This window comes from Panthera tigris, chromosome B2 (assembly GCF_018350195.1).
Source record: "Panthera tigris isolate Pti1 chromosome B2, P.tigris_Pti1_mat1.1, whole genome shotgun sequence".
Taxonomy (NCBI): Eukaryota; Metazoa; Chordata; class Mammalia; order Carnivora; family Felidae; genus Panthera; species Panthera tigris.
In genome coordinates this window covers 52,403,172-52,424,638 of record NC_056664.1, presented here as the reverse complement: position 1 = coordinate 52,424,638, position 21,467 = coordinate 52,403,172, and the positions used below count along the sequence as shown (strand labels likewise).

At 35.2% G+C, this 21,467-nt stretch overlaps 1 protein-coding gene across 1 annotated transcript in view; it reads right to left on the bottom strand.

The window, feature by feature from the left end:
• Positions 1 to 12,774, bottom strand: part of GFRAL (GDNF family receptor alpha like) — a 65,746-nt gene extending 52,972 nt beyond the window's left edge. Inside the window, exons 1-3 of the mRNA XM_042985301.1 lie at positions 12,753 to 12,774; positions 8,083 to 8,217; positions 5,682 to 5,840 (exon numbers count right to left, since the gene is read on the bottom strand). Of these exons, the coding sequence (XP_042841235.1) occupies positions 5,682 to 5,840; positions 8,083 to 8,217; positions 12,753 to 12,774 (316 nt within the window). The remainder of the gene's footprint in view (positions 1 to 5,681; positions 5,841 to 8,082; positions 8,218 to 12,752) is intronic.
• Between the last annotated feature and the right edge of the window lie 8,693 nt (positions 12,775 to 21,467).

Sequence of the window (21,467 nt, the reverse complement as noted above, 5' to 3'; positions counted from 1 at the left end):
CTGCTCTAAATTTATATGTACCTGTTGACTGGTCACTACATTTTGCCAGAACTTGGTATGATTAAAAGTGGCTAAAGAGATATAAATTAAGTTGTCTTACCATTGTGAAACAAAAGTCAATAAACATTTTTAGTATTCCAATATGCTTTTATTTCATCCCACTTCAATCTAAAACTAGTATAGACCTATTAATTAGCTAACTAATGTCATTTCAGGCTGTCCTAGTTGATGACTTCTCAGCATTTATAATTGCTGACTATTTTCCCTGTGTCTCTTTCATTGATTTCAACAACTCTTTCTGATGTTTCTTTTCCTATCTTTGAAATCTTCTTTTTGGTTACTTTAACTATATCATGAGTTTTATTCTCAAAATCTTTATAATATTCTCACCTTATAGCCTTTCCTGACCAATCCTATCTTCCTTCACGGTCTTATCTATTTCTTATAAACTTTTAACTCCAAAATCTGTATGTCTATTTTATGTTACTCTCTTCAGTCCAAGATCCATGTTTCCAAATGCAAGCTAGACGATGTAGATTCCTTCATTTCTTTTTAAAAATTATTTGTATCATGCAAAACTTCAAACAAAATGCCAACATTCCTAATGTGAATGTTCCAAAGCATTCCACAGATGCAATGTCTCCAAAATATAATTCATCACTTCTACCCCTAATCCTGTACTTTATTCTTTCTTTCCTATCTCAGTGTATCTCAGTACCCTGTCCCAAGCCATGCTTTATACATTTCATTCTCCTCATATCCAACTGCCACCAATTCCTATTGATTGTGATTCATAAATATACCTTACTTATGTCTTCTTCTCATAGTCCTCAGCACCAGTGTGTTAGTTTAAGCATACATTACCTCTCTCTCAAATTATTTGATATCCCTGGCCTGAATCTTTCCCACCCCTCCATCCTGTCTTTTGCATTCCTGCCAGGGATACCCTTTGAAAAGCTGATTCTGCATTTCTCCGTTTAAAATGCATTGATAGCCCCTTGTAATAACAGTTTGAGGCCTAATCCCTTTAGAAAGATACATAAATTCAGCCTTCCTCCTTTTTATAACATCTGCTTTCTTCCCAGCATCATCTCCTAATACTCCTCCATTCTACAGTCCAGTTTAACAAAGGATTTGTTGCTGCTTGAATGTGCTCTGCCTGATTCTATTTTCTCTGTTTAGAACATCCATTTTGTCTCTTTAATCGACCCAATTCACCCTAAAAGCCCCAAGTCTGTCATTTCTTCTGTGAACCTTCTGAATCACCATTATTTTATCCTCTATACCTTCAAACACCGTGTGTGTGTGTGTGTGTGTGTGTGTGTGTGTGTGTGTCACCTAGCATGTATCACATTGTACAGGTGATACTTAGCACTTACCATTTTAATTAAGAATTGAACTAAAAGTAAATAACAAAGGTATCTGGGAAATCCTCAAATATTTGGAAGTTCAACAATGGTATTGTAAAATAAACCATGAATCAAAGAGAAAGTCACAAGGGAAATGAGAAACCATTTTGAATTGAATAAAAATGAAAACATAGCATACTAAAATTTGTGAATATAACTAAAACAGCACTTGGACATTTATATAATGAAATGCTTATAGGAAAAAGGAAAAAAAAATATCAAATCAGTGATATAAGCCTTTATCTTAAGAAACCAGAAAATGAAGAGCAACTTCAAGTCAAGTCAAACACAACAGCAACAAAAAATAATAAAGAGCAAAACTGAGAGACAGGGAGAGACAAAGAGAGGAAGACACAAATTACCATCATCTGAATGAACGAAAGGACATTACTATAAGTCCTATAGATATTTAAAGGACAATTTGAGAATATTAGGAAGAACTTAGCAGAGAGATACGGAAAAAAAGGTAAAATGGAAGCCCTAAAAATAAAAATTCAACATAAATCCAACAAACAGAAAAGTTCACTGAAAGACACAAACTACCAAACTCACCAAGAAATAAGTAAAACAGTTCTATGACAAACACGCTGAACATTTTTAAATCTTCCAATGAAGAATTGCCCAGATATCTTCACTAGTGTATTAAATTAATTAAATTGAATTAAATTAATTCCTTAAATTTAAGGAAGAAATACTACTACTTCTTTGTATACTCTTTTAGAATAAAAAAGAAGATGAAATACTTCCCAAATCATTTTAAAAAACAGCATTATCCAGGGGCACCTGGGTGGCTCAGTCAGTTTAGCGTCCGACTTTTAATTTCTGCTCAAGTCATGATCTCACAGTTCATGAGTTCGTCGTGAATTCAAGCCCCAAATCAGGCTATCTGCTGACAGCTTTGAGCCTGCTTTGGATTCACTGTCTACGTCTCTTTCTCTCTCTTCCCCTTCCCAGCTCACACACACTCTCTCTCTAAACATTTTTTAAAAAAAATTAAAATTAAAAACAGTATTATCTAGACAACAAAATCAGACAAATATGCTGTCAGGAAAACATTCCAATGTCCCTCAGGAACATAGATTAAAAACCCTCAACAAAATAGTAGCAAATTCAATCCAGCAACATATAAAATGAATAAATACTTCATAACTGGATAGTATATATCCTCAGAATGAAGGGTTAGAACCAACACTAAGAATCAACAAATAATTCATCATATTAAAAAAAACCTAAAAATATAAACCATGATCATTGCAAAAGAGGCAGAAAATCATTTGCAAATCTATTCATGATAAAATCTCTAAGCAAACCGGATATAGGAAGGAATTTTCTCTGCCTGATAAAGGGAGGAGGAACCTGCAAAGAACTTACTGCAAAATCTATTTTTTTTATTTAAAAAACATTTTTTTATGTTTATTTTATTTTTTAGAGAAAGAGAGGACAAGTTGGGGAGGGGCAGAGAGAGAGAGGGAGACACAGAATCCAAAGCAGGGTCCAGGCTCTGAGATGTCTGCACAGAGCCTGATAAGGGGCTGGAACCCACGAATTGTGAGATCATGACCTGAGTTGAAGTTGGTCACTTAACTGACTGAACCACCCAGGCACCCCTGCAAAAACCATTCTTAATGGTGCAAAACTAAATGCATTTCTCCCAAGACAGGTAAAAAGGCAAGGATGGCCACTCCCAGAAATCCTATTTAACATTATCCTGCAGGTCCTACTCAGAACAATAGAGCAAGGAAAAGAAATAAAGGCCTACAGATTGGAAAGAAAGAAATAAAACTCTCTATTTGCAGATATAAATATTTAAGTCTATGTAGACAATCCTATAGATTCTACAAAATAAAAGATACGAGAAGTAATAACTGAGCTGAGCAAGTTACAGGCTATAAGGTGTGTGTGTATATATATATATACATATATATATATATATACACACACACACACACACGGTATATATAAGATATATGTATATATATGGTATATATATATAAGATATATGGTGTATATATATATATATAAGATATATGTATATATATGGTATATATATATGATATATGTAAATATATGGTATATATAAGATATATGTAAATATATGGTATATATAAGATATATGTAAATATATGGTATATATAAGATATATGTATATATATGGTATTATATGCCTTATATATATACCATATATATATAATTTTGATATATTAGCCATAATTGATTAGAAATTAAGATATAAAAAAGTTACCATTTACAACAGCATCAAAAAAGTGAAGCATATTTATGTAAATCTTAACACAAAGTGTGTATGAAGTATACACTGAAAACTACAAAATATTGCTAAGAGGAAAGTATTGGCAAAAGTACAGAAATATAGGCAGCTAGAACAAGATAGAACAATCTAGAAATAGAGACACTAATATATAGCCCAAAGGATTTTGGAGAAAGGTGAAACTGTAGTCCCTTTATCAAATGTGGTAGAACAACTGGATATCCATAGAGAAAAAAAAATAAATAAATGAATCTGACCCATGGTTTGCACCATAAACAAAAATTAACTTACAGTGTATCATAAGCCTGAATGCAAAACCTAAAGTACTTAATGTCTAGATCATATAAGAATATCTTTGTGATTTGGGGTCGGATAAAGATTTCTTAGATGCAACAGCAAAGGTATTATTTATAAAAGAAAAAAATGATAAGCTGGACATTGTTAAACTTTAAAAAACAACAAACTTCTGCTTTTTGAAACATACGCTTAAAGCAATAAAAGATATAGACAGGGAAATATCATTTACAGAGCACATATCCTGATAAGCCCTATTCAACACAGAGGAAAAACTCTTAAAACCCAATAAAAAAGGCAAAACTCAAATTAAAAAAGGGCAAAATTTTAAAGAGATGCTTTACCAAATAATGTATATAGAGGACACCTAAGCACATGAAAATATGTTACCTAAGCACATGAAAATATGTTCAACATTATTTAAGTGCAAATTAAAACCACAATGTGACACTACCACATATATATTGGAATGGCCTCAAAATAAAAGCAAATAACAAAATCAAGTGCTACTAAGGATGTGGAGCAAATGGAACTTTTATACATCGATGGTTAAATTAAACTTAGAATATTGTATGAAAGCTTATCATACAGTTGAACATAAACATTACCGTATAGCCGAACAAAAATATGTAGAAATAAAAACTTATGTTTGTAGGAGTCTTGTATGTGAATATTTATAGCAGGTTTATTTATAATCTCTAAAAATCTGGAAACAATGCAAACCACTTTCAGTGGTGAATGGATAACCAATACAATGGAATACTACTCAAAACAGAGAACAAACTTGTTCAAAAACTACTAGTGAACCTCAAGTCCATGATGTTAAATTAAAAAAAAATCAGGCAGGTTCAAGTTTCCCTAATTCCAAAAGGTTACATAATTCCATTTATGTGAAACTCTGGAAAAAGCAAAAACATGGAACAGAAAATTGGCCAGTTGCTCACCATGAGTGTTTTGAGAGGTGGGATAATGGGGCCATTCATGATAAATGAGAGGTAAACCTATTTCTTATAAAATGGGAGAAGGCTGATTATGAAAGAAGAGGCAAGAACCCCATGATAACAGCTGCAATCCCAAGCTGTCCACTTTTCAGAGAGAGTATGCAAGAACATTGAGGATCCAGAAACTGATTGTTTTAGAACTATTTCATCCTCCATATCCCTTTGAAAATCTTTATGAACCCTCAAGGACACATGCAGACTACTTTGAGTACCACTACCTCAGTGTCAGCCCGGCACCTTGAGTAGCTCTAAATAAATGCATAAATGATTAAATGCTCCCATCCAGAGGCAAGTAGAATTCCAGATAAGTGGTTATATTTTGGACTTTCTCAGGAAACTGAGTTCTTTAACAACAGAAATGATACCTTATTTGTCTTCTATCATTTAGGTCTTGGGCAAAGCCATAGTGAGGCTCACAAAAATAAGAACTGAGAGAGTGAATATATAATGCTAATTAATTATGATTGGATGAAGCTTGAAATAGTGGTTAACAATTACAGAAATATGTTAGGCACTTACTGAGATCTAGGACTCACAGAACTTTATATTACACAAAAAAACTGTTCAAGTTACCAATGAGAGAGAGAGAGAGAGAGAGAGAGAGAGAGAGAGAGAGAGAGAGAATTAATCCAATTACATAGATGTGGTTAATTTTGAAACTGACTTTTCTTTTTTATGACTGTAATATTTCATATAACCACATATTATTACCTGATTCATTGATGCATTTTTTCCCAAGCAATTTGTTAATAGTGCAATGGAGGTTATCAGTGCAGAGACAATCTTCAAACTGGAAATTGTTTTCCACCAAGGACTGGATGCTCAGGTTACAGTTTGATGAATCCTTCATCTTGCAGGGGTTACCTGGGTTTTAACAAACATGTAATACTCCTGATATTAATCTAAGTATCACCCTACCCCAAATGCTTTTAACGTATTAACCTGAGTAATGCCTTATTATAATAAGATTTCCTGAGGATGCTGCAAGATGTCCACGTGACTTTTTAAGCACAAAATCCATTTTTACTATCTTTCCCTCAATGTTTACTTTCCAAAATTGATTAAAGCTTGCTGTATTTTAAAATGATTTTGTCCCCACTTAGAATATCAGTTTTTAGTCTTCTATAATAATCAAGGCTGTCCTTATAGGAGGTGACCAGAATGATCCATAATCTTCACTATTTTGTCAGTTTAGTTATTTTTATTAACTATTTGTCATAATCTTCTAGTGTATATGTCATTCTAAGATTATAATAAGAGACATGCAAGTGGCTCAAAATTCATCATGAGAAATGAAGTGGTCCTAACACTTTGTAAGCACTCAATAAATATTATTGAATAATGAGTCTTTCACAATTATCAATATTTCATTTTCTGCTTTAATTTACAAAGTCCTATTCATCCACCCAACAATTTTCTTTTATTCATTTTTTTGAATAAAATTACTTGAGTTCATTTATGTATTTGAGAATATTTCTATTTCAGCTTCATGAATGAGATAATTATGCAAATATTACTGCAATTCACTGAAAATGACTTGCTATTTGTATACTGAAGTATGTGTTATAATTCATGACACACTGAATGCAATATTTTAAATTGCTTTATAAAATGTAACAAGGAGTTTCATCATCAAAACAAATAACGGATTTTTTTGTCACTTGTCTTCTATTCTCATCTTAAAATTACTGTATTACTTAGAGCAAATTAGGCTTTTAAAATTCTTTTCCTGACTTGTAATAAGAATGTTGGGTTAGGCAGCTATAACTTACTTTGGACTATGGACTTACTCCCTTCAAGGGCAGGACGGAGAAGGAAATCATTCTCTTTTCCTCTACATCCTATATAATTCCTTGAGGTTGTGGGGATGGGGAGGACTTCCGATGATAGAGATTGTAAATGTTGGCCATCAGAACTATAGGCTGCTGCCTCTTAAACCCAACTTACTTCCTCTTATGTCTTTTGGGAAGTAGAGGATGCACACACAGATAGGCAAGAGTCATGAGCAGTACAGACTTCACACTGCGCAAAATAGAGAAAGTACGTCATGGAAGAATCTATTGTTATTTTCCCTTTTCAGTTTTTCTTACTGAATATTCCAGAAAGTTTATGAGGTTTTTATAGTATTATAACATCCAATATACAAGATGATAAATTATATGAGAATACAATATTTTGAAACGTTTGTGATAATAGTACTAAGGTAATGTCTCACTATATAATCAGTTTATCTATTTTTAGTGAATGGAGTCCTACTATAACAGTCCATACAATATTTATTCAACGAATTGATATATTCCGTATGTTTTCTTTTTATTTTAAACAAGTAACAGTAACTCTAATCTTCATATTCTCTAACCCTCGGGACTCTGCTCAAATGTTTGGAATGTAGGACATGTTAAAAATAAAAATGTATTTTAAATTGTTCTCGACACAGATGGAATGGAAGATAGCATGTCTGTTGCAAGAATATAAAAATGTATATGATACACATACAAATAAATAACAATGCTCTTGATCATCACAATTTTTTTTCCTATTTTATTACTGACATACTAATATGTAAGCAAAAACACATTTGAAAAATTTTTGCCATACTTCTGACAAACATGCATATAATTATAACATTGTACATGGTGAGATAAGTAAAACAAACCCTGAAATCTTGCATAAACCTCCCCACAGGGCATTAAGGCTCTTGAGTTCTTGTTACTACATTCGCTAATAAGCAATTGAAGGTAAATCACTTGAATATTAAGTTTGAAAAAAGTGTTTGGAGCAAAGCTAACTTAGTTCCCAGGGCAGTGAAAGAAAATATCAAATCCTATTTTTACCTCAGTAAAAATAAATCATTTATGTGTATTTTAAATAATGTATTTTATTGAGGCACTTGGGTGGTTCAGTTGGTTAAGCGTCCAACTTCAGCTCTGGTCAAGATCTCATGGTTCATGGGTTTGAGTCCTGCATCAGGCTCTGTGCTGACAGTGCAGAGCCTGCTTGGAATTGTCACTCTCTCTCCCTCTCGTTCTGTGCCCTCCTCCCTCTCTCTCTCTTTTTCTCTCTCAAAAATAAATACATAAATAAACTTAAAAAATTAAATAATGTATTTTACCTGAAACATTACATGAATCTTCCATCTTTCTCCATGCAAGTTTACATCCATTTGTATCACTTAGGCATTGCTCTCTTAAATATGTGCAATCAATGGTTTGGGAAGTGGATTCATTTTCCAAGCATAGCACCATAGCTGAAATAACAATAAGAAAAGAACAAAAACAACAAGAACGTGTTTGCAATATTACAGTATGACAGTTATTTACCTCAAAACTAAGTTACTGGTGATAAACAACAGTGTTATGGAAAATATAATCTGATAAGATCATTACAAGATTAGAATGGATCTTAACCTCCCCCCTAACTACAGATCTGTATTTCTCCTTTATAACATTCTTAAATGAAGAGTCTAGATTTGTGCTCTTATTTGGTGCATATTTATTCCTCAATTTATATTTTTAAGGCTCTTGCTCTATTGAAACTGCTCTCTGAACTGTCCTAATCATCTCCATGACATCAACCTTAATAGTTTTAACACTTTATCTTGCCTACTTTTATCATTGCACGTTTTGTTGCTATTTTGTTCTTAAAACTCTCTCTTCCTTTGGCAACCAGCTCTTCTAGTTCTCTTGATACTTATTCATTTGATATTTTCTGACCATAGTTAGGCCTCTTCCCAGGATCTTTGTCTTTTTCTGTTGAACTGTATTTTTAGCTTAATGTCTATCCTCAGATGTTTCCCATTCTCATCTTACACATTCTCTATGTACAATTCCATGTACTTTAATGGTTTTAACTAAAACCTCTAGATTGATGATTCTCTAAAGCATAATTCAATCCCATTATTTTTCAGTATTCCAGTTGTATTTGTTGTTATCTCAACCAAAGTGTTCCAGATACATTTTAAGACTACAGTGTATTTTTATCATCATCACTCCCTGGTGGACAGCCCTGCTTCATCAATTTCACTGTTCTCATGGGCACCCAACACTAGAAACCACTGATTGATCACAGACTCCTTTTTTATCCTCGACTTCACTCTTTTATATCCATTTGTGCATAGTTCCTTGACTCTTATTTTTGAATATTTGACCAACCCATCAATTAGTCAATTTGCCTCCAGTTTCATTTAACTCACATAGGTTCTTTATACCCCCTAACCTGCCTACTGTACCATCCTGATCTGCCATTTCTCTGCTTCGACCTTTGGATGGTTCCTCATAGGATAGTTCTTATATCCCTTATCGTATGCAATCTAGACATTTTTGAGCATGTATAGTTTCCCAGATGCTCCATGCTGTCTTGTACCTCTGAGTGTATACTGTACCCTCATTAGTAGGCACTCCTTTTTATCTCCTATAAACTTTTCTTTCTTTCTTTCTTTCTTTCTTTCTTTCTTTCTTTCTTTCTTTCTGTCTTTCTTTCTGTCTTTCTGTCTTTCTGTCTTTTTTTTTTGTCCTCTAACACTCAACATAATAATTACCTATTTTATGGAATCCTTCCCTGAATTCAGCACCCTCTTCCTATATCCAAATTAATTTAACACCTCTTATTTGTTTCACTAGAATACTGGGATTTCCCCAAGCATAGCTTTACTGCTCTGTAATGAAAATGTGTGTTTATATGATTGTCTCCACCATGGGGTTCTAGGGTCCTACTGGGCAGACATTGGAGGTAATTCATAATTGTATCCTCATCATCAAACACAATGAGACATTATGTATGTATGTTGACTTACACTAACTTGAATAGTTATTTAAGAATGAATTATAGGGGCACCTGGGTGGCTCAGTCACTTAAGCATCTGACTCTTGATCTTAGCTCTGGTCTTGATTTTGCAGTTCGTGAAATGAATCCCTGCATTGGACTCTGTGCTGACAGCATGGAACCTGCGTGGGATTCTCCCTCTCCCTCTCTCTCTGCTCCTCCCCCACTCATGCTGTCTCTCTCTCTCTGATAATAAACTTAAAAAAAAAGAAGTTATAAATAAGTAATACTATAATACTATAATAAAAATAATACCTTCCAGATATTTACAAGTTATGTTGGGTAGAGGAGAAGTTTCCAGTAAGTTTTCTAAAAATATCAAAAACATAGTGATGCTAATTTAGTATAATGGATAAATTATTTGAATTGATTCTGCAAGCATGCCAAGCAACACTTGCTGGATCAATCCATAGAAAAATATGGGAAGAACAATCGAGTTACAGAAACAATATATTAATTATAATCAGGAGATCTCAAAGTAGGTCTTAGAGTCAAATTAATTGAATTTTTAAAAAGATGATGCTAATTATGAATTGCCTGTGACAATGCAGAGTTATGGGCTTCAAGTAAAGCCTAAAATCTTTTCTTTATCTTACCTCTTTTCAAACCTCTTCTCCTAAGGAGAATCCAAGACAACTCATTGGATGGATCATATGTACTACTTGCTGGGTCACTGCATTTGGAGATTAGGCCCAAGGGTGTGGCTCAGTCACATTTTTCTTGTTGAGGGCTGGAGTGAAAATTGACATATCAGCCTTCTGTTTTGTCATGTGTTCATTGTTAAGCTCATTTAACCAATGAGAAAGAGAAAGAGAGCCCCTTCAGTTCTGGCCCAAAGTTACTTGTTTGAATCCAGCTTGCCAAAGACCCTGAAATATTTTATGTCAGACTCTACTCATAAGAAAGTGGAATTCTATGGGGCGACTCAGTGGCTCAGTTGATTGAGCAACTGATTTCAGCTCAGGTCGTGATCTCAGAGTTTGTGGGTTCGAGGTCTGCATTGAGCTCTGTGCTGATAGCTAAGAGCCTGGAACTTTCTTCAGATTCTGTGTCTCCCTCACTCACTGCCCCTCTTCTACTCTTGTTCTCTCTCTCATTCTCTCTCTCTCTCTCTCTCTCTCTCTCTCAAAAATAAATAAACATAAAAAAAAAGGAAAGGAAGAAACTGGAATTTTATTTGACATTGATCATTGAATCTTGTAAATAGCTCCTTCAGGAAACTTATAGATGATGGTATCCTGAATATATCATCAAAACCTTACCAGTACCTCTGTCTAATGATGGTTAATTAATTCTACATATTATGTTTCTCAAATCTGTTTCATTTTCTTCCATATTTAAAATTTTAAGTTCCATTTGATTGTTTACTTTATACGATTTTCCACACCCTCTAGTAGGATGAAATACTAAATCTACTAGGAAAACCATCTCAGTGATCTGGCCCACAAGAATGAAAATAACTTTAACTTGCCAAAATCTTAGTCATTCCTTACTATAATTTGTGGCCACGTATTTAATCCAGGAGTTTTCAAGGATTCTCTTGAAATACTCAATGAAAAACAAGTTCTGTTTTAAAGTAACAATATGAAAAAATGTTGCACACAATATTACCCTCTTAAGTCTTATTATGATATGACATGTTCTATTTTAAAAATTCACCATGCCCCACGTTCCTCTGGTGATAGAACTTTCCTGCACCTTTAGACCTATTTAGATGATGTTAGACAAGTATTCTTAAGAATGAACTATGGGAAATACAGGTTAAGCCTATCAGTACAGCTTCGACCCTAACAATGTTAGAAATCATTCACTTCCTAGTCTCAAAATTAATTTAGAATGGAAACTTGAAAACAAGAGGCGATCCTTGCTTTTTCAACTGGAGCCATAATGAGGTTGTAACATGTTTCATGTGTTCTGTTATACTGCTGTCTTATCTACAAAATTAAAATTTCCCAGAGTTTTCTTTATAATCATGAATGGAAATAAGCAAATAGTGTTAAAATAAATCCAAGAGCAAAATTTTGAGATAGGAAATAACTATTACTAAAACTAAAGAAAAACTGAAAATACATAAAATATTCCATTATTTCTCCCCTTAATTTTTTTGATTCATGTTCAACATAATTTGGAATAACCTTCTTTGTTTTCTTGCCCACAATTATGTTTTTATTCACTAATATCTATTAGTGTAAACAAAAAAATACTGGCTCTGTTTTAATGAATGGAATAATATTCAGCTATAATCATAACTATTTCTTTTCCTGAATTCATTTTATAGATTCTACTAAATTCTGAAGAAAAATACAGTAGCTTGTCCGATGACACCTACAGCAAGTAGATCTTCATGGATTATACTTTAAGTATAAATGAATTCTTTTCCACCAGCATTTTATGATACCTTCACACTATCCAACACAAGAGGGATTATTACAAACCTTTCCTGTAGCTAACAGAAACTAAAATGTGAAGCATTTGATGGGATGTTAAGTTGTTTTATTCTACGAAATGAATCCTTTTTAGTAAATATTAACACTTTAAAATTCGGGGAATTGAATGCTTTAAGTTAATCTCATTTAATTTAATTTCAAAGAAAAATAGATAAATTTGAAATTTGCCATCTTATAACTTGTAAATAGATACTGGAAGGTTTCATTTCTCAAAGGCTCTACTATCTATGTGAATTCCATAAATCCTAGGTAACTGGATTATCCCATATAATAAAATGCAAACAATCTGAGAGATGAATGCAATCCCTGCATTGTGCATTTTCTACAGAGTTATAAATGAGTGAGTGTACAATTTTGAGAAAGTAAGAAACCATGTTAAAGTATACACTGAAAATTGAGACTTCCTATTACAAGCCCTTTAGTTTAATCAACAGTTAAGTCAGATAAGATGGCATTCAGTTCATGAAGAAACAGTGCTATGGATCCAGGTAAACTAGAAGCATGATTCACTTACCAAGGAAAATGAAGACTATCATGCTGGACAACCTGGAGTTATTCACCTGCAAGAAAGGCAGACGTGTGAACTCCTACCACCTTCTTAACAGTAACTGTGCAGATAAGGCTTCAGCTTCTGCCCTTGCTTCCCGAAAGCATTACTGAGTCAAGTCAGCTTCCTTTGTCACCATTTCCTCCCCAATCTTTCCTGAGCTGTGAACTTTCCTAATTATGTCCAAATTCAATTATTTTCTTCTGAGCATACTAATCTCGGCTATTATGCTTCCAAGAAAAACCCACAAGCCAGATGCTAAGAAATGATACATGCTCAGCACATTCATGAGAAAGGTTTTTGGTTTTGTTTTGTTTTTTTTCCTTCCAGTAGAATAGTAAATTGTGTAAAAGCCTCTCAACTATAACCCCCAGGTTTCCTACACACTGGAGTATCCTCAGTTTCCACTTCATTAATTAACCTCATGACAGCAAGTTTAGGTCATCTGAGAATGTGGAAAAGGAGAAAGGTGATAAGCAGCCCAGGCAAATGTATAGGGAACTCAGGTTCCACTAGAATCAAACTGGTGTGCCTCATCTTCCCAAACAAGACATGTTCTCTACATGTGCCACATGCTCCAGTATGCTTTAAGGTTGTAGTGTTTCAGCTGCTGTTCCCCAAAGTCACCCGACACAGTATCAGTGTAAGAAATGACTCCTTGCAGCGATGCAAAAATTCCCTGCTCCACTGGAAAGGTAAGCCACTTGTAGTCACTTGACAACTGTGTTTCTCCCAGCTTCAGTAAGAGGCATTGCTGTGGTCTGAATATTTATGTCTCCCTACAAATTTACACGTGGACATTCTAACCCTCAAAATGATAACATTTATAGGTAGAGTCTTGAGGAGGTGCTTAAGTTGTCAGGGTGGAACCATCGTGAATGAGGCTCCAGAGGGATCCCTTGCTCCTTCCACCAGGGAGGACACAGCAGGAAGTCACCAGCTATGAACTGGGAAGAGGGCCTTTGTGAGAATGTGACCACGCATTGGTGTTGGACTTCTAGTCTCCAGAACTGTGAAAAATAAATTTCTGTGGTTTATGAGTGACCAGACTGTTGTATTTCATTATAGCAGCCCAGATGGATTAGACTGATCCTGTATCTACAATGTGTTCTTGTTCACAAGAACCTAGAGCACATCATGTCCATTGGGGCATCCTGAGGCTTCCACTTTTAAAACATCTGAGATCTTTCTGTAATGGATGCTTGGACATATACAATGCTGTGTCAGCAAGAAATTAAGAAAATGCAGGTGTGAAGAAGCTACTATCTTGAGATGAGACAGAACCATTTTGTCCACAGAGGAAAAATTGTTGAGTCCAATTGTCCATGTTTATTTTACACTAGAGAGAATTTATAACATATTTTGGTTTCAGAATGCATAATGGAAAAAAAAAACAGATTTGGGAGTCCAACAAACTGAAATTATAACACTATTTTTCTCTATAAATGTAGGTAAATGAGATCTTATTGGAAGTTGTTTATATTTATTTACTCCTTGGTAAAATGTTCTGATTGTATCCATGGTTGCTGTATACATTAAGTACGTGTAGGGGGCTTATATCCCACAGATCAAACAAGGCCAGTTATACTATCCTCGGTGACTTATCTAACAAAAGAATGATGTCATAAAATTATTCAATCATTTCCTTTTAAAGACACCAAGTTACTAAACTTTTATTATAAACTTTACAGAGATCATTGTTCTTTTTGATATAAGCCAACTAAAAATGGCTAAAGCTAGAGAGAGATTCAGTGATTCTGTTGGTTCACAAACTTCCCCTGGACAGGGATGGCAAGGAGAGCCCAAGAAAGAGGAGGGACACTACAGATTTGTGGGCAGCGGGTTTAATAAGCAAGGGAACTTACACATGAGGTTTGTCTCCAGCAGCCTCAAGATGAGTAGGCTCCCCATTGCCTGCCAGAATCTTACAAGTTTACATAAAGGCCTTACCTGGGTTCAGTCATGTCTACAGTCCGAAGATCTCAATAGCACAGTGCTCTCTGAGAGCTGTATCCTTGAAATGGCTCCCAGGGCAGGAGTGGTGGTTGTAACCCGCATTCCAAGGACGGGGAGGAGTGAGGAGCCTCCTACCGCCTAGTTCAGCTCTCAGGTCAAACGGAGGTCACGTCCTCTCAATGACCTCCTTAACGAGCTCCCAGTGTTGAAGAGCCCAGGGGTAGAATTGACTTCAGGCATGTTTTAACCTTGTTTGGGGGCCTGAGGGTTTCCTTTCCTATCTCTTATTTGTTATCTTCTGTGTCCACTCTATATTCTCAGGCAGCTTCTTTCTACTAGGAGGGAAGAGGAGCTTCAAGAGCTTGGCTTCATCCTTCTGTCTTTGAAGCCAGAGCAGGAAGTGTACTCTTTCCATAGTAAAATTCCAGAGTTGTGTCACATCAGTTCATTGCGTCCCCGTGTCCATCAATGTCACCAAGTGGAACCGATCCCACTTGGTGCCCAGCATCGTGGATGTAGGTGGGACTGGCCTATTCTAACCACACAAACTCAGGAAAGGGATGCATCACCAAGGAAAGTCATGGTATTAGACAGCCCTGGGCAGGAACAGAAATCTCAGTAAAGCATCGAAATTCCGAATTAATGCAAAGTTATCACAAGAAAAATAAACAAACAGAACAAACAATAAGAATACCAAAGCACGGTTTCTTGTTCGAGGCTGATTTGGTTATGATTTTCCAGAATGCTGTGCTCCACATAAGTTGAATGTTAAGGCACATAGTGAATGACGCTAATCTTGGCCAAACAGGTACAGCTGCTGAGGTCTAGCGCTTCCAGGCGTGGAAAGCCTCTGTGCCAACATACCTGCTAATCCCATAATAATAATGAGCTGTGGCACTGTCTAAAGCAATGCTTTTTAGCATTTCTTTTGGTTATTGGTCCCCCTTCTCCATAGAACTCTCTCCTTAGAATACTTTTAAGGGCACAAATTTTGTTTTAAAGTAATTATAAAAGAAATCAATCATACTGAAATATAGTCACCAAAATATTTCTTAAAACAAATTTGTGAGAAAGTAATAGATATATGCTTCTTTATTACCAGAGTACATACCAAAATCCAGAGAGGTCCAATAATACTGTCATTTCAGTGTATTGATGACCACAAATGCTGATTTGAGGTATTTTCTACTAATGCAGTGTCATATTAAAACAATTTATAATTTTTGGGGCGCCTGGGTGGTGCAGTCGGTTGGGCGTCCGACTTCAGCCAGGTCACGATCTCGCCGGCCGTGAGTTCGAGCCCCGCGTCAGGCTCTGGGCTGATGGCTCAGAGCCTGGAGCCTGTTTCCGATTCTGTGTCTCCCTCTCTCTCTGCCCCTCCCCCGTTCATGCTCTGTCTCTCTCTGTCCCAAAAATGAATAAACGTTGAAAAAAAAAAATTAAAAAAAAAAATTTATAATTTTCTACTGGTGATAAAGACAACACAGGACGTACTGAGTATGAATTAGAGGTTAGTAAAAATAGAATACAGCTTTGCCCTTGGCAAATTTATAGACACCCCAGATTAATAAACCTTAAATGTTAAAAACAAAACAACAACAACAAAAATCCTCAGTACTTTCAAATCCATTAATTGCTTGGAAACTGGCTATTGAATCAGAACATTTTGTAGGTGAGAGGAAATGATAAAATCATCACTTTCAGTAGATTACAATGATAATGGGTGTGAGATTTTAAAATGTGTCCTATGTTTTAAACTAAATGCTATCAATAAATGAAATAGACGAAAGTACAGGTGCTCTAGTTGAACTTCAGGTTGGAAGCCCCAAGCTCTGTTAATTGGCCTTTGCCATCACCATCCACAGCTGCCACTGAGACATCAAAAGATTCCAGAAGTCCTATTCAAAATTCATCGATCTCATTTATTATTCATTTTTTTTCACATAAAGAATCCATTCTTATAACAGTTAAATGAAATACTCTAGACCTTGCACGTTGTCACTGGACAAAAGATACAAGGATTTCTATTCAACATTTACTGAAAGCCTACTATATCCAAAGCGCTGTGCAAAACCAAAAATAAGGAATGGTCCCTAGTTTCACAGATTAGCTAAAATACATATAAAAAAGAAAGAAAGAAAAATTGTTGAAAAAATAAAAACATAATACATCAGTGAAACATCTATATATTACGTTTATTAGAAGACATTATTTTTGGAACTTTCTGTCTAATGGTATTTGACTTCCCCTCAAGCAGTCCTGCATTGTTTCTATATTTTTCCACTTAATATTTTGTAAGATGCTCATATCTGGAAGGGAGAAAACCTGATCAGCCTTAGATTTAGAGTCAACCTAAAATTCACAGCTCTGAAATCACATCACATCTGGTGAAATTCATCACATCTGGTGATGACTTCCTTGATTATAAAGCCTATAAATAAGGCTCTAAGACACTTGGTAATAAAGGAAGACAATAGACAGTACTTTGGGAGGTAATAAGAGATTCATATTGTCTTTTACTGGAGATCCTCACCAACAAGAAAAATTAAGTCAACATGATGGCGTACTTAATCATCTCACCACAAACTGCCTCCTGGTCTCCTATGAACAAACTAATAGGAGTTGGCCATGAGTCAGGGGACAGGGCAACCAGGATTGGGAAAAGAAACTGAGAAACAGCACAGAGACACCCTGAGCAATGTCTCCAGCAGCCTCAAGATGAGTAGTCTCCCCATCGCCTGAGGTATGTTTGGGGGACTTCAGATGGACTATTATCTTTGAAACTCATGGTGGCTGAAGAGGAAAAGATAAGTGGCCAGATTATAGTCTGCAAGGAGACTAGAGGATATTCAAAAAGAAAACGGAGACTGTTGGTGAATTTTAAACAGGAAGCAACCGATTTGGTGTTTTTAAAAATTGCTTGAGAAATGTTATGGAGGATGGTTTGGAACAAGGATAATTACCGGTTGTGAGGCTATTTCAGTAGTTCAGAGGGGAAATGGTAACAATCTAAAAAGTAGTAACAATGGAGAAGAAATGGTAGATCCAACATATATGAAGGATTTGAAATTTACAGGATTTGGTGACCGTTTGAGATGGCGGAGGGGATGGGGAGAAGGAAAAGTACAGGATGAGTCACTTACTGAGGCACTTGTCTCACAGTCAGATGCTCTATAAATATAATTCTATCAACTGAAGAAGTTAAACATTAGAAGGAAGGAACAGTTCCTGTAGTCTATGTGTCACTGAGGAAGATAAGTTGGCTGTCTCCAGGAGGATCAAAACAGCTCTACGAGACAGCACTGTCTTGGGGAATTCTTGCTGTACAAGGTCTGGCTCTCAATCTAATAGGATCAAGAATGGATTCAGCTTTTAAGAGTCCACTAACATGAAAAAATATCATAGAATCATTAATCATATTGCCAATTTATTTATTCACAGAAAGAAGCTCCACTCATAGCCAGGATATTTACTTCACGTAGGCATGCCAATCAGGGAAAGTGAGTAGATGAAAGGTTTGGATTAAGGGGATTAGTTCTATAATTAATTCTATATTACATGAATATTTAATGGCATCAGGTTAGGATAGTCCCCAGATATTGTAGTTTGTAAAAATGAGGTATATGCCATATTTTTGCTTTCTTTGGGTAAATTAATCTATATAATCATAACAGCCCAATCTGGTCACAGTGCTAGCTTTTTCAGCTAAAATTGGACATTTCTCTATGCTTGGGTTTTATTGATTGTGACACAAATAATTTTAAAATTTTATCATAAAAGGTCACATATAATTGGGTTAATCGTAAGAGTCACATGTATGACATGGAAAGTTTTGCTTATACAGCAGCTAATATTACTATATGAAAACAGTAGTTCTGTAGCTGGCTTTGAACTGTTCCATAACTTCTATTAGTTGGGTCTGATTTTCAGGAATTTGTGACCTTTAAAAACATAATCAAGGCCAGCTGTTGAAAATATCCTTAATTTCTTTAAATTTTCTTTTCCTACCTTCATATCTGCTCTCTGCTTCCAGTTCATGTTAATATTAGAGCCTGTTGTACATTCTGATCATCATGGTGGAAAGATATTATGTGCCTTCTGATGTGGCAAATTTATTATTATTAAGTGGAAAGGGGACCACTTGTTACCAGATCACCTCAAAGCACCATATATTCATATTTAAATTTAATATAGTTCTTCCTTTTATTATAGGATACAGTAGCTTTTGAAATGAGTTCATCCACAGTGCAGTCATTGTCCTCCAGAGACATGAATGATTAGGGTAGTGGATGGATGCTTTTTGCTGAAATATAGACTGGACAGTTTTTGTAAGACTCATTCTCCTAGGGAAATTGAAGACAGTCTACGGACATCTCATGGGAGAGATGTCTCATAATAACATATAGGGACATATTATTTTTATTATGTTATTAACAGTCTACTGGAAACAGACTTATATTGTTTAAATTACCTTCTTTTCCTTCTCAAGGCAATTTTTTCCCCACTGTGAAATATTTAGTACTTATGTTTAGTATTTGAAAGCAACAAATAAAAACATCTATGTTTAGGTCACCAAGAGATATTCACTGATTTGGTATATTTTGTTTCAATTGTTTTACTTATATTTATTTATTATTCTTAAGGTATCATTGTTATATTTGTATATACATTTGTACAAAAAATGTTAATAGCACCTGTTTTTTCTGATTGCAAATGTCAAGGAAAAAAATCAATGATTTTACCACCTATGGATAACTAATGCAAATATTTGGTTATATTGGTTATATTTCTTAGATCTTTTTACATATATACATACATCCATATGTGCCCTATATGTCACTTTTTAAGCATAGATAGCACAGAAATATTAATAAGTTATAGATTGAAGTAATATGAAAAAGGTGGCTAAGGTATCTATTTTAAATTTTCAGCTATTTCCACTAAAACTCTACATTCACATCTTGGATTTAAAGTATTAATGTATGGTTTTTATTTTTTAATATTTTATTTATTTATTTTTTTATTTTTTTTAACATTTATTTATTTTTGAGACAGGGAGAGACAGAGCATGAACAGGGGAGGGTCAGAGAGAGGGAGACACAGAATCTGAAGCAGGCTCCAGGCTCTGAGCTGTCAGCACAGAGCCCGACGCAGGGCTAGAACTCACGGACCTCGAGATCATGACCTGAGCCAAAGTCGGCCACTTAAGCGACTGAGCCACCCAGGCGCCCCTTAATATATGTTTTTTAAATCAAGCTTTTCAAACCCTAAATTTTAAAATAGAAAAATAACTCAAATGATATGATAGCATATAAAATAAATGCTTTCCATGTAATGCCTTTTTTTTTTTCATGTGGAAACTACTCAGTTGTCTTTGGTAATTATACAAGTAACCTACAATTATTGGTAAAAATTCAGAAAATATAGAAAACTCTAAGAAATAAAAATAATGTATAATTTAATTCTCAGAGATAAATGATGTTGAGATTTGATGTACAACTTTCAAAAATTTTTCAGGCATAGGGGCACGTGGATTGCTCAATAGGTTAAGCATCTGACTTCGGCTAGGGTCGTGATCTCACGGTTCATGGGATGGAGCCCCAAATCAGGCTTTGCACAGACAGTGTGGAAACTGCTTGGGATTCTGTTTCTCCCTCTCTCTCTCTGCCCCTCCCCTTCCCATGCTCACTCTCGCTCTTTCTCTCTCAAAATAAATAAACATTAAATTTTTTCAGACATAAGTATAAATATACACCATATAAATGTTAAGATTATATGCTGCATAGTGTTCTACAATTTGGTTTGTTCCATTAACAATGCACCATGGGGTGCCTGGGTGGCTCAGTTGGTTAAGCGACCAACTTCAGCTCTGATCATGATCTCACGGTTCATGAGTTTGAGCCCCATGTGGGGCTCTGTGCTGACAGCTCCGAGCCGGGAGCCTGCTTCAGATTCTGTTTCTCCCTCTCTGTCTCCATCCCCCACTTGTACTCTGTCTCTGTCTCTCTCAAAAATATATAAACATTAAAAAAAATTTAAAAAAAAACACAAAAAACAATGCACCATGAACAACTTTCCATGTCCATATGTAAATATCAAGACTGTCAATTGATGTCTATGTAGTAGTTGATTATTTAAACTTTATTTAGGGGCGCCTGGGTGGCTCAGTCGGTTAAGCAACTGACTTCTGCTCAGGGCATGATCTCATGGTTCGTGGGTTTGAGCCCCGCATCTGTGCTGACAGCTTGGAGCCTGGAGACTGTTTCGGATTCTGTGTCTCCCTCTCTCTGCCCCTCCCCCACTGTGCTCTGTCTCTCAATCTCTCTCTCTCTCAAAAATAAATGAAAATGTAAAAAAAAATTTAAACTTTACTTAGTCTAATATTCTTCTATTTATTCAACAAATATTTCTTTTACACATACTACATTCTAAACACAGCTCCTGTTTTTATAGACAGGCAAATAGACATAGATCTTGCCTTCAAGGTGCTTATTTTCTAGTTGCGGAATACAAGTGCAAACAAACACAAAAACAAAATAATACGTACATCTACACCAGGTACCTGTAAATGTAAGAAGAAAAAGCAGGAGAAAGGAGATACAAAATGCCAGAGTTGTAGGGAGAATTACTACTTTATATAGGATAAGTAAGTGAAAGGACAAGACCCACAGCAGAAAAAGTGGAGAGACATTTCAAGCAGAGGGAGATAGGTAAGGGCTTGGTATG